The 13,865-nt window shown below is 43.3% G+C and overlaps 1 protein-coding gene across 1 annotated transcript; it reads right to left on the bottom strand.

Moving 5' to 3' along the window:
- Positions 1-7,840: 7,840 nt before the first annotated feature.
- LOC127571905 (extracellular calcium-sensing receptor-like) lies at positions 7,841-12,315 on the bottom strand. Its single transcript, XM_052018653.1, has 5 exons — positions 12,031-12,315; positions 11,003-11,836; positions 10,626-10,853; positions 8,829-8,952; positions 7,841-8,742 (listed from the first exon to the last, which is right to left on the bottom strand). The coding sequence occupies exons 1-5, from the start codon at positions 12,310-12,312 to the stop codon at positions 7,841-7,843; spliced, it is 2,370 nt and encodes a 789-aa protein (XP_051874613.1). The 5' UTR covers positions 12,313-12,315.
- Between the last annotated feature and the right edge of the window lie 1,550 nt (positions 12,316-13,865).

The raw sequence follows: 13,865 nt of genomic DNA, 5'->3' as shown, positions 1-13,865 counted from the left end.
ATCAAATCTGAAAATAAACCACAGATTTGAATTGGAATTGATGCATTACAGATACACGTAGCGCGACTATCAGAGAAGATTCTTCTGTTTTCCTTTAAACCCTTGAACTATTCCTTTCAATAACCTCTTCAGACTGTCCTGTACCCATACCGATAAATAGCAAAAACTAATCAAAATCCAGTCTGTGTACTTTTACGTCCTGTCTGCTCCGATTTGCCTGTCATGTTTTAATGCCAAATGAAGCATATGGTTAATTGAAAATTGTATTTAAATACAAACACGCCAATCTTAATAGATCGATAGGGCAAACAGGAAGTTTAGTTTTTCGCGTTTCGTTGAAAGATGTTAAATCTATTCAGTATTTCCAAGGGCAAGTCTGCCTTTACCATGCCCTCCCGCTCACACACGAGTCTGCAACCACCACTGCAGAAGCGAAAACAGGATCTCTCCCACTGATGACACCGCAACAGATGAGAGGATAAAATCTACAGGGTGGGACTTTTCAGCTCATCCCTTGTTTTGCCTTAAAATGACACAGCGCAATGTCAGTGTCTGAGTCTCAGACGTTTGGTACAACGAGAGGTCGCACATTAACCGTCAACCATGTCGTTGTTGGTCTGGGGTCAGTGAGGAAGGCAAACTTCCTTCCCTTGAAGACACTGGAGAAATGAATGTTTTATTTGCTAAAATGTCGTCGTTTCACAGTTATCACTACAGATAGTGGTACACTTTCATGTTTTAATTTAATTTAATTCACAATTTCCTGGTTTCATGGTGTGATAGGAACTTGGAATAATTAGTCCAGGATTCCAGGCGACGAGTCCAATCACACAGGAACCAAACCATCTGAATCTATTGGTGACTCGTATGACCACACATTTCTTACCTCACCGATTTCCCACAGAGCTAAAGCTTGGTAGAGATCCATCCATTTGCATTTTAATTTTAAATGATTTAACCTAGCAGAAATATAATGAGCGAAATTGCATCGTAATTTTGTATTGAAACAATGCATATAGAGAGCCACGAATGAAAACCACAAGAGATCATACCAAAAATGAACTAACCTTTTACATCTGGTTTCTTCTTTTCGTTTGGAGAGTACATTTATTTGCTGAATGATGCTCAGATGCACCGTAAACATGCCCCCAAGTACGACGTCCCCATCTTTAGATATGTTGGGGAGCTGGATTATTTCTCGAAGCCTGCAGTTTAGTACATCTGAACCCAGTGCAAAGGTCGACCCTACCAGGACTCCGAACACAAGCTGAAACATTGCAATAATCAAGGTGTTGATTACTGACCGAAGACTTCTGCTTATACTCCTATGTAGGTACCTGAAAATGAATGTGTTTAAATACCGAAGAAAGTCCCCTCAAAACTAATTGTAGAAACTAATCAACGCCCCAAGTGAATACAACTATTTTGTGACATTGAGTTGCATCCCATGTGTCAATCGCCAAGTGTTGAGTCAATGGTTCATTTTTTCAATTAAGCTGCAAGGCAAACGCAGTGTTGCCAATTAAATACAGCACACGACAAAATACACAAGACAATAACAGCCTAACAACTAACTTCTTTATTAATCACGATTGATTCAAACAACTCAAAGATTCACCTCGTAGTTTCAAATACTCGCTCAACTCTTTATTTTCACAGCTTTTTTAGTTACTTGCACAACCCTTTAGTTTACTATCACAATTTTCAAAACTCACAACTTGTATTCAGATATTACCCACTCTTACTGAATCCGGCCGGGGTTCGATCTTGCTAAGTTCTTCTCTGGGTCCCTGACTCAGGGTCGTCCTCTCCAGTGGCTGGTCCCGGGGGTCACTACTGCTGGTCATCTCGGAAGGCAACTTTTATACACTTCTACACTGATCTCCCAGACATTGCTTAGATGGTTATTGCCTTGACACATCTTTAATTTCAATCCTTAGCCAAACGAGCTTATCTTTCCCTAACTGCTTCAAATTCCGGCCGGCGCTATCCTACAATTATTTTAACCACGAGCTTCCTAAACTACCGCAGTCTTTATTTGAGATTTGTAATCAATCAGATGGTACTTCTCGATAGAATGTCGTCCCAAACACTGCTATTGGCTTGTCCTATCTTCCAGATAGCTCACAGTGGGATGTTTACAATGGGATAGTCCACAGGGCTGTTATGTTGTCTCAGCTATGTTCTCACTTGAGACCGATCAGTTGTCCATTACATGAACTTCGTCCACAGTGCATCTTTGTTCTGTGGTTTCCAACATCTCTTCCAAGGCAACAGAGTACCCTCCCAAAGACTGATGGGATATTTGACATCACTCTGGCTGCTACAGAACAATAAAAACTAACATGGAAAATATGCAGGAACTGAAATTCTTCCAGGTAAATAAAAAATAAGAAAAACTTTTTTATATGCAATATATCTACATAATTCACCCACACTTCGTGAAGATTAATACACAAAGATTGATGGACGAACAGGAAACAGCAATGAAGGATCAAAGATGGAGAAGGAATTTCAGAAGTACTTATCAATTGATATTGAGGTTTCTGCAAGTTTGCAGAAAGGAAGAATTACCAAAAATAACTGTCAGGAAAAAGGAAACCATGCAGCTGAAACATGAAGCACATTTTGCAGTTATTTCTTTGCGGACGATACAATAAGTATCCCACGGATAATGGGAACTCAGGGTCTAATGACAGAAACAAACCAATTAATGAGAATCACTGATGTGAAAATACCTTGGAAGTTAAGAAAACTTAAAATGCATAATTTTTCTGGACTATTGGCAGAATGATAGAATCACAGATCATTTACGGGACAAATGTGGAGTATTTAGTCCATAGGGACCGGGTTGGTCAAAAATGAGCTACCTAGCCTAATCCCACCAGCCATTAGATCTGTAGGTTAAGGTTCTTCAAATGCTGTTTAAATATGATGAGAGTTTCTTCCTATGCCATCTCTTCAAGCGATGAGATCTAGACTGAGTGTCTCAACATCTGGGTGAAATAAATCCTCGTCTTAACTCTAATGTTTCTACTACTGACTTTCGATTCATGTCCTGCTTTTGTACACCTCCAACAATGGGAATTGGTTCTTCCTAATACTCTACATTGGCCTATTGTAACTTAATGCACCTCATTTAAGTACCATCTCAGCCTCCTCTGTTCTGAAGAAACCCCCGTCGTTACAATTTTACTTCAATACTAAAATTCTCCATTCCTATCGTGTGTGGACGAAATGCTGTGTACTCCTCATTGTCTCCACACACCAGGAAATCTCATGGTATTAGGTCAGACATCGACAAGGAGGCATCGTGACTACCTCCTAATATTCTCCTTCAGCAGATGACTGAGAGCCTTTTCATGTCCAACAACTAAGCACTGGGGATAGCAAGGAATCAGAGGCTCGGTCGGGGATTTCCATCAAGTCTTCATCGAGGAAGTCCATCAATTACAGTGAATTGATCCTTGACCATATTTATGAGCGAGCTTCTCTAGCAAAGTTACAACACTGGCCCCTAACCCACAATGTGGAAAACTCCCCATATATATACATATCCTCTTCACAAAATGCAGGACAAATCCAGTCTAGTAAATTACCAGCCAATCTACTCTCAATCATCAGAAACTGATGTAAAATGTCCTCAATAGTGTTATCAAGCAGCATTCCTTTCCAGAGATCCGATCAACACTTCTCAGTTGAGTTTCACCAGCAGTACTCAGCTCCAGATCTCATCACACACTTAGTCCAAATAAAGAACAAAAAGCTAACTCCCACTGGTGAGGTGAGACTGACTGCCCTTCATATCAAAGGTAGGCCAAGCAACCCAATTGCTTAATCAAAGATGTGACAGGAAACCTGTAGATAAGTCAGCCTGACAGCTGTAGAGGTATATCGGAATTTATTGTTGAAAATGTGAATTTGAGGGAGATGGACTAACACTAGCTGATAATGCCAGGCCAAAGTAGCTTCAGGAGGGTGAAACTAAGTTTATGACAAATCCTTCAGGATGATTTGGTGCAGGGTGTAAATGCACGGAAAGCAGTATATTTAGCCTGTTAGATGTTATTTGACCAGGTGCCACACCAGACGATGAGTGTTACAGACTCAGTGAAAGTCCCTTTAAGATAGAGTGTGTGTGTGTGTATGTGTGTGTGGGGCGTGCTTACGTCAATAGAAGATAAAGGACATAATGACGTGGTTGAAGAAGGCAGAAGAAGAAGGAGAGAGAGAGAGAGAGAGAAGGGAGAGAGACACCAGCCTGCTTGTTTTCTCTACCGATGGATGAGAAACAATAACTGTGTTTGCTACTGAAATCCATGTATGGAAGTTGGAAGTAATCCGGTGGAGTTCACTTTGTTGCTGACCTGTAGAAGGAAACAGGTATTTGTGTGTGGACGACCACGATTCGGATGCTTTTCGGGGTGAGGAAGTCACTACCGAGTAAACACTGGAGTGTCGTTTGGGTTCCATCGTGGAACATTTGGATTTCGTATGTACTCTCTCTATGTTTCTCTACGTCTACGTCTTATCTTCAGACAACGGTGGTTGTTGAAGAAGCCCTTGCTCATGTTTCACCTTATGGCTTGCGGAACTGAACTTTAAGAACCAATCCGGAACTTGGAGTTTGGGACTTTGTCACACACACACACGACGAGTTTAGTTTTGGGGTTAACGTTCGAGGTTTAACATTTTTGAATTCTAGCATACTAACATTTTTACTTTTATTTTACGTATTATCATAAGTAGTGATTAATAAAATAGTTTTTAACACTGAATCATGCTCAGTGTGTTTCTTTTGTTGCTGGTTCGTGACAATGAGGGCCAATGTGGTGAAGAGCACAAAACAGCTGGATTGCAGATACATTCACAATGAAAACTGATGTTAAAAATAAATGGTCATTTATGAGGTGGCAGTGTGGAGACACTGAGGGGCCTCAAGGGTTACTCCTTAGATTTCCATTAATATTTTCTTTACTCCTTGACGTGATTTTGAAGCAGTTGGCTTTGGAGACAGTGGATACACCGGTGGTCATCTTCCAAAATTCAATGGTTCCCAGAGACTGAAAGGTAGCGAAAGTAACCTCGTGATTGAATAAAAGAGAGGGAGTGGAAATCGGAAATAACAGACCAGTTAGCCTGATATCAGTAGTGGGGAAACACTTCAATTATTATTACGGAAGTGTGAGCAATACAATTAGAAATTTAGAGGATTGGGAAAACTCAACATTTATTTATTCATTTTTCAAAATCTGTTTTAAACTTTTTTTAAGTCTGTAACTAGTAAACAAAATACGGGGGCATCAATGGATGTGACACGTTTGGACTACTAGAGACCCTTCAGTAAAGTGCTACAGAGAAGATATTAAACAATATTTGTGGCCATGTGACTGGAGCTGATGTGCTGGCATGGACGGAGGTTTGCTTTCTAGACCGAAAACATAGGTAGACTAAATGGGTCATTTTTAGGATGGGAGACTCTGACGAGAGGGGGGGGGGCACGGAAACCAGTGCTGACCTCCTGCTCTTCACAATCTATATTAGTGCTGGGGATAAGGGGAGCATGTATGGTAATCCATATTTGTTCAAAATATTAAATTGTGTGGACCGTGTGGGTTAGAACATAGAACAATTACAGCACAGTTCAGGCCCTTCGGCCCACAAAGCTGTGCCGAACGTGTCCCTACCCTAGAAATTTAATGTGGTTGTAATGAGGATTCAGAGAGTCCTCTCGGAGAATGCACAGAGAGTAAGTAAATGGTACAAGAGATAAACTTCTGGAAGAACTCAGCGGCTTAAGCAGTGTCTGTGGACGCAAAAGGTTGGTAACGTTTCAGATTAAAACCCTGCTTCAGGACTGATGCAGGTTTCAACCCAATACATCGAGTATCATTTTGCCTCCACAGATGCTGCTTGATCCGCTGAGTTTATCCAAGTAGTTTATGTTGTTCCTGTTCTTCCTGTAGTCTCTTGTGTCTCAGTATGTAAATGGCGGTTGGAATATAATGTGGAAAACCGTGAGGTCATCCACGCTGGTGACAGAAGTAGAAAGATAATGTGTATTCTTTTAACCCGTAAGATCAATAGATTTGTGGATATTGAGTGAATCAATGGATCTGGAGACAATGCAAAAATTGTCACAGAGGTACCAGACTGGCTACTGTTACTTCCAACTATCTCTGCTACTGTTTCTTATTATTAGGTTCACCAGTCTCCCCTATCGGGACGGCCTTCATAGTCTCCGTTTCCTTCTGGAACACAGACCCAACCAGTTCCCTTCAACAAGACCCTCCACTGCTTGACTGAACTTGTGCAGAGCCTGAACAACTTCTCTTTTGGCTCCGCCCAAATCTAAAAATGAACTGCTTCCCAATTCTTTCTCCGCTACATGGACGACTGCATTGGTGCCCCTTCCTGCACCCAAGTGAAACTCGTCAATTTTATCAACATCACTACCAACTTCCTCCCCGCCTCCTAGTTCTCCTGGTACATCTCCAACATCCGTTTAGCCTTTCACCCCGGGATATCCAAGATTTCTTCCTTTTTCAGTAAACATTGATTGAGCCCTCACCCGCATCTCCTTTATGTCCCACACGTCTGCCTTTATCCCATTCGCCACCTCTCAGACAGAACAGGGATGTAGTTCTGCTGGTCCTCACCTACCACCCCACAAGCCGACACATCCAACACATGCTTTGCAACTTTCGCCAGCCTCAACGTGATCCCACCACCAACCACTTCGTCCCCTCACATGCCCTCTCCACTTTCCACAGGGAACAGTCTCTCCGTGTCTTCGTGGTCGTTCATCGCTCCCTCCCATCCCCCTCAACTGCAGGCACCTGCCCGCCCCCAGTAACCGGAAGGGGTGTAACACCTGCCTCTACACATCCTACTTTACCGCAACCCAGGGCCATAAACAGCCCAATAACTGGAGTCATACCTCACACAACCCTCCCACTCGTTCCCACCCCCACTGTTCCCATCTGCCCTCCCCACATCCCTCTGTTTATTCCATCTCTACCTCCCACTCCTATTAGATTGCATCACATATCTCCTCCCAGCCTCTGTCGCTACTTCCACTCTCCCTTCCGCCATCTGTCACCCCTACTCTGCTGGATCCACCGATCACCTGCCAGCTCTTGCTCCACCCCTCCCCTCCACCTCGTCATACTGGCCATCTCCCCTCTAACTTTCAGTCCAGATGAAGGGTCTCGACGAATCTATTGGTCTCACATTAACTACGATTTACCTCCACAGATGCTGCTTGACCCACTGAGTTCCTCCAGTCTTCTGTGTGTGGATGAAAATGTTACCAGTGGTTTTGGTAGCTATTCACTGGAATGGTTCCGGGGATGAAGAATTTCAGAGACAGGGTTAGAACGGAGAAGCTGGAATTATTTTCTGTGGAACCAAGAAAGTCAGAAGAAGATCTGACAGCGTATAAGATCAGGTCTGGTTTAGCCCGGGTAAACAAAGAGCGAGTACTCTCGTTAGCATATGGGTCAAGTGAGACACTGGCTTAAAATGGGGAATTTACAAGGATTTGATGCAGCCAATAGAAAACCACCAATGTTAATGCCTTGAAGTGAAATACACAAACACACAAATCAACTCATTGGCATACTAAGCCATTTATTAATTACAAACCGAACACTATTTCCATGGAATGAAATCACTGTTTCCGGCATTGAATAATAGAACCGGAGATTCACACTCAATCGTTTAATTCAGCCTGATATATGAATGGGTTTGTATGTTCTGAGTAAGTTGCTGCAGAGAACCATAAACACACAATGTAAAGCGACAGGACATATTCATGCTCCGCCTTTGATGTTTCTTCTCATCCCACTTTACCCATAATGTGCTTCTTTGTGTTTTTCTCTGGAGTGATGACCATAATATAACACTTGGGTGCAAAAATGCAAAGCAGCAATCCAAAACTAGAGGCCAGGATGGCAAACACTTCAACTGCCACCGTGTATTTCCCAGGAGAGCTCACAGAAGCCGGAATAAAAGTGATCCAAACCGCACAAAAGATGAGCATGCTGAAAGTTATACACTTTGCCTCGTTAAAATTATCTGGCAGCTTCCGTGCGAGAAAGGCCAAGACAAAACAAATGCACGATAACACAGCGATATAACCCGATGCCGAGTAAAAGGCTGCAGAAGATCCTGTATCACATTCTAAAATTATCATCTCCCGGTAATATTTGGTGTTTATCACGGGAAATGGTGGAGCAATGATCAGCCAAAGGACACATGTTAAACCCTGGACGGATGCTAGGAGGAAAACACTGATCCTCTGCTGTCTTTGACCAAACCATTTCATCCAGTTATTGCTGGGATGCGTTGCCTTAAATGCCATCAGCACCAGAATGGTTTTGACCAGAACACAAGACATACACAGGACAAACGAGACACCAAACGCTGTGCGGCGTAACATACAAGACCAGTCTGAAGGTGCCCCAATGAATGTGACCGAGCACAAGAAACAGCAGCTTAATGCAAATAGAAGAAGGAAGCTCAGCTCGGAATTGTTAGCTTTAACCAGAGGTGTCTCTCGATATCTAAAAAAAAGACCCGCTGTAAGTGCAGACAAACACACTCCAACCAGAGCAAGAACCACTAACACAATGCCCAGGATTTCGGTAAAAGCCAGATACTCGATATTCTTCGGGATGCATTGATCTCTGCGGTGATTGGACCAGAACAGGGGAGGACACTTGATGCAGTCTGTGGAGTCTGAGGATCAAAATGCGATGGTTGAGGAAGAGGTATTCAGAATCTCTGAAGGTAATCTCCAAAACCCAACACATATTCCAGCTCACCTGTAGCGTTACTGACTTCTCCATCCGCACAGGCAATGCAGTCAAAACAACAGATTGGCTGTCCTTTCCTGGCCGTTTTTCTTGTTCCAGGGGGACAGCTTTCAGAGCAGACTGCACGGGGAGTCTGTATGGAACAAACACAGGTAATGTTTGATCATTGGCATTCTGCATGGGGCCGACTGCCCTCCAACTGTGCGGAACTACTCTGTGACCCTATTACTTTGATAGATATAAAGTACTTGGAACTTAACGTGATAATCTGTGTCCCCAACCTTTAAATCTAATATTCCTTGAACATTTTCATTTTGCTTTTTTTTTCCAACTTTGAGAGTTGCTATTGGATCGGTATCGAGATCACTATCAGACAAGTCATTCCACGGGTTATCAAATGCATAGATATTTCTCGAGTCATCCATGATTTAATACACAATCACTTTATCTGTGACATCTGGTGGTTCAACCTTCAACCACTGGAGACATTAGTTGATATTCCCACTACTTATACTCTTGGTGATGCTATACAGCCGTAATAAAAGGTTATGTCATGTAGTGTAGTGCTGGAGCTGTTACTTTGTCGGGAGAGTAACCAATGGCCCGGACTAACGGTCAATTCCCGTCATTATCCCTGTGAAATTTAAATTCAGGATATAAAATAAAACAGTGTCACGAGCAATGAAGACTCAAAACTGCCAACTCACCTCTTTTCAGCCGACCTTGCTGGGTCGAAGGGCCAAGAAGTGACTGAAGAGCTACTAATGTGGCTGACAATGAAATGGCGAAGCAATCCATTCTGTTCTCGGGCAACTTGTGATGAGCTATCAATGCTGGAATGTCCAGTGACACCCAGATAAAAAGAAGCCTCGTTTAATCCTTTCGTTTTTCGAAAAAGAGGAAACTGCATTTCCCTATCGTCAAGAATTTCAAAGCCTGAACCATGGCAAATCTCTTCGAAAAGTAAACAGAGACTTTCCTGCATTGTTGATTGGGGTGGTGGGTAGTGGGTTGTGCGCGGGGTTTTTATTCCAACCATTGTGGAGGGAAGTTGATGGTATTGGGTCAAACAGCAGCCTTACGCTACAACTGACCTTCCATCTTCTACATCAGATGAAAACCTCCACGGAAACTCCCCAACTTTTCCCATTTTAATTTTCCTGGTAACACTTTCATTGCTATTTTACCGTTCTAAGAAGAACTGCGTCAAATGTTAATCTGTTTAATTTAAAATTGAGAGAGTGAGAGGGACCATCTATTGCAGATTAGATGGACTGCAGTTTCTGTGTCTGTGCCTGTGTTCCCAGTCTGTCCCCATCAGGGATCCCACGTTCTCCCTGAGCCCGCACGAACTACTGATTCGGTGACATCACAAAGATTGGAATTACCCCGAGCGTCTGCAACCAGAGGTTCCCGGACCACCGACTAGAAAGAAAACAGAAAGGGTGGACTAAAGTAACCCCTGGAGAACAGGTCTTTTATTATTCAGCACTGTTTAGTACCATTTTCACAATGCATCTATGACTACTTCTTATGCAGCTTAAGGTTGCTTTGAAATATTACCAAATCCAGTTAAAGCAATTACAGTTGCGCTACGTCAGAATTCGCTCTCTGATCTTAATCCACGTTACCAACGTGATTACTGGGTTTGAATAGACTCCCAGACCGCTGTCTCAGTATGTGCAATGCCGTAATATATAAATTATTTTTTGCTCGGGGTATTTGTTGTATTATCTTACTGTTATAACCTGGATAATTATGATTAAGCAGTAACCAAAATTGACTAGATTCAATTGGCAACCATACCTCACGCTTACCACTGCTCCAGACAATGTGGGTTGGGTTCAGCACAAGTTCTTTACCCGGAGATGCTGATCCATTGTAATATCCAACTATCCTAACTTCAAGGCTACCGTTTGCATTCATTTGCCAGTTGACAAAGTCATACGCGGCTGTTGGATTGCCTTTCTCATCAAGATGCACCTTCTCCCCGGCTTTTGTTGTGAAGTAAAGTGACTTCATGTAATGGAGAAGCTAACAAAAGACACATTTCATTAAGGTTCTAAATATTAGAATAGATTTTCCCTTCAAGATTTTCTCACTCTGTAAACATTTTGAAACATGACTTGACAGGTTCGTTTCTACATTAAAATGGATCAAGTGGAATGGAGCCCATTCCCTACCTGCCACGGTTGAAAGGTAGAAAGATGTGCGCATGTGTTGTTCAGGAATGGCCCTTTGCCTTTTTCACATGAAAACATGTCGTGAAGTGCATGAGCAAAAGCATAGACTGCTTTATATACAATGTAAGAACTCCCGTCCATGGTCAGGTCGGTGTAGACGTTGTTGATTTGATGCAAACTTTCATTTCCGCTACACTGCGGGAGCCGCGTAACTGAACTGATTTCGTTTGTCACGTTTTCTAAACTTAGAGTACACCTGAAGGTGGTTTCCCAGAACTCCCTCACTAAAGGATTACCGGGATAGGTCGAAGGATGGACTGTGAGAAGGAAATCCCGCACCCCTGGAACTTCCACCGTACGCACCGCAGTTCCGATTGCCCCAGTAAGCAATCGCCGGCCTCTATCTACACCAACAATGTCCGCTGTAATCCACGCCTCAGTGCCCACCCACTGTACGCCGCCTAGGTTTTGCTGTAGAACCTCCTCAAATAAAATGCGCATTTCCCCAGGTCCAGCAAAGGCCACCACGACCTTTGTGGTCGCCGCTTTCATCACTTGCACAATCCTGCTGATCTTCTCTGCGGGATCCGTTCTGTGAAATGATTCCGAGAAGGCAATGCAAAGACCGAAATCCTCAGCAGCTTCTACAAACGCTCTCATCCCCGAGTTGCCATAGTCATCGTTACTGTTAATGGTTCCAATCCAAGTCCATCCAAACTTCTGAACGAGATGCACCAAAACCTTGGACTGATGGACGTCACTTGGGATTGTTCGATGAAAAGTTGGATATTCGTTCTTATCGCTGAGACACACACACGTGGAAAAGTAGCTGACCTGCATTTAATCAGACAGTTGGTATGTAGGTGAATGTGCGGGGATGATACTGCAAAATATTGTCAGTCAATTGGAATCAAAGAAGCGAAAACACGACTAGCTATCAGCGATAAAACTGACACTCATGTTCTGTTCATTAAGCGTTTGATTCCGCTTACGTGAGGCTGACCACAGTAATTCTAACCAAATCTCACCAGTGGTATTTTAAAAGGTCCGATTGTTCTTGCAACGGCGATGGACACCGAGGACCCAGCCGCACCAACGATCCCCGTGATATTGAGAGGCCCGTCACACACTTTATCCACGTACGTTTCCTCCTGACCATTCACCAGAGCCAGTGCAACTTTCGTTGCAACCTCGGGGGAGTCGCAGTCGTCGTGAATCCTGTAGCCCAGTGTGATGTTCGGGAGGAGTTCCTCATCCTTGTTTATTTCCTCTATTGCAAAAATCATCGTCTGTAACATGCGGAAGGCCATTAAATCAAAACTGAAAATAAACCACAGATGAAGGTCAGAGAAGTTTCTTCTGTTTTCCTTTAAACCCTCGAAACGTTCCCTTCAATCTATCCAGCGCTGTACCAGTAAGATTAATCAACACCCAATATTTATACTTTGGACATTCAGACGTTTCGGGTCGAGACCCTTTGTATGTTCAGGTTAAGGGTCTCGATCCGAAGCGTCGACGGTCCACTTCCCTCCACATATGCTGCCTGGTCCGCTGAGTTCCTTCAGCGGTTTGTCTCTTTGATGCAGATTTTGGCATCTTCTTGTCATAAGACCATGAGCCATAGGAACAGGATTAGGCCATTCGGCCCATCCGACTCTGCACCGCCATTGATCGTGGCTGATATAATTACCCCTATCAAACCCATTCTCCTGCCTCCTCCCGGTAACCTTTGACGCCCTCAAGAAACCATCAACCTTCGCTTTAAATTTGCCCAATGACTTGGCCTCCGCTAACGTCTGTGGCAACGAATTCCACAGGTTCACCACGCTCTGGCTGAAGAAATTCGTCCTCATCTCAGTTCCAGAAGGACGTCCTTTTATTCTGAGGCTGTGCCCTCTGGCCCTAGACTCTCACATTACTGGTAGCATAAACAGGCTCTTGTGTCTCCATAAACGAAACGTACTTACCAGAATGCCGTTGTAACATTGTACTTGAGAAAATACTCAGAGAGACATTAATCAAAACCAAAAGCAGTCGTACCAGAAATGAGCTAACCTTTTACAAATGGTTTCTTCTTTTCGTTTGGTGAATAAGTTTATCTGATGCAAACTGCTTAAGTGCACAGGGAATATCCCCCCTAGTACAATGTCCCCATCCTTAGATATGTTGGGGAGCTGGATTCTTTCCCGTAGCCTGCAGTTTAGCTCATCTGAACCCAGTACAAAAGACGCCCCTACCAGGACTCCCAACGCAAGCTGAAACATTGCAATAATGAAGCTGGCGTCTGCTGAGTGAAGACTTCTGTTTATATTTGCTATGAAGTTGTCAAACAACGAACTTAAATACAAATACCGAAGGGGATACCCGCAGAGGGAAACTGTGCCTTGTAGAAATTAAGTAACGTCCCAAGTTAATACAATTGTTTGTTGCACTCTTGATACTTCCCATGTGGCAATTACCAAGTGATCAGTCAATGCTTCATATTTCAGTTAGGCTGGAAGGCAAACGCAGGGACGCAGAGGAACAAAACCTAACATGGGAAATACGCAGGATATCCGTGACAATTATCTAAGCTCAGCATGGCTGAAGCAAATAAAAAGCTTCTCCAAATTGTTGGATAACAGTGATAAAATGTCAGTAGAGGTGAGCATGTTGCAACCTCTGGAGATGAGTTCGAAAGCTGAACAAGAAATAGGTGTTGGCAGGTGTGTTGGAGTCGCAATAGTGAGCCTGAATACCGGGAAAAATGCGGCCGATATCGGGAGGAAAAGCGACTCCACGACATTTCTCCGTAACTCTAGAAATGATTAATGAGACTAAAAGATAGACGGGAGGCACCGAACGTTGTTGCAGAAGAACAATA

Source organism: Pristis pectinata, chromosome 6, assembly GCF_009764475.1.
Source record: "Pristis pectinata isolate sPriPec2 chromosome 6, sPriPec2.1.pri, whole genome shotgun sequence".
In the NCBI taxonomy this organism is placed as follows: domain Eukaryota; kingdom Metazoa; phylum Chordata; class Chondrichthyes; order Rhinopristiformes; family Pristidae; genus Pristis; species Pristis pectinata.
Note: the sequence above shows the minus strand (reverse complement) of the source record. Positions and strands in the feature narration are given on the sequence as shown.

Coding starts and splice junctions, on each gene's coding strand:
- LOC127571905 (XM_052018653.1), bottom strand. CDS start 12,312: ATGGCCTTCCGCATGTTACAGACGATGATTTTTGCAATAGAGGAAATA. Junction 11,837..12,030: donor GACCTTTTAAAATACCACTG/GTGAGATTTGGT, acceptor GATTAAATGCAG/GTCAGCTACTTTTCCACGTG. Junction 8,743..8,828: donor AGAAGTCAGTAACGCTACAG/GTGAGCTGGAAT, acceptor TTTGATCCTCAG/ACTCCACAGACTGCATCAAG.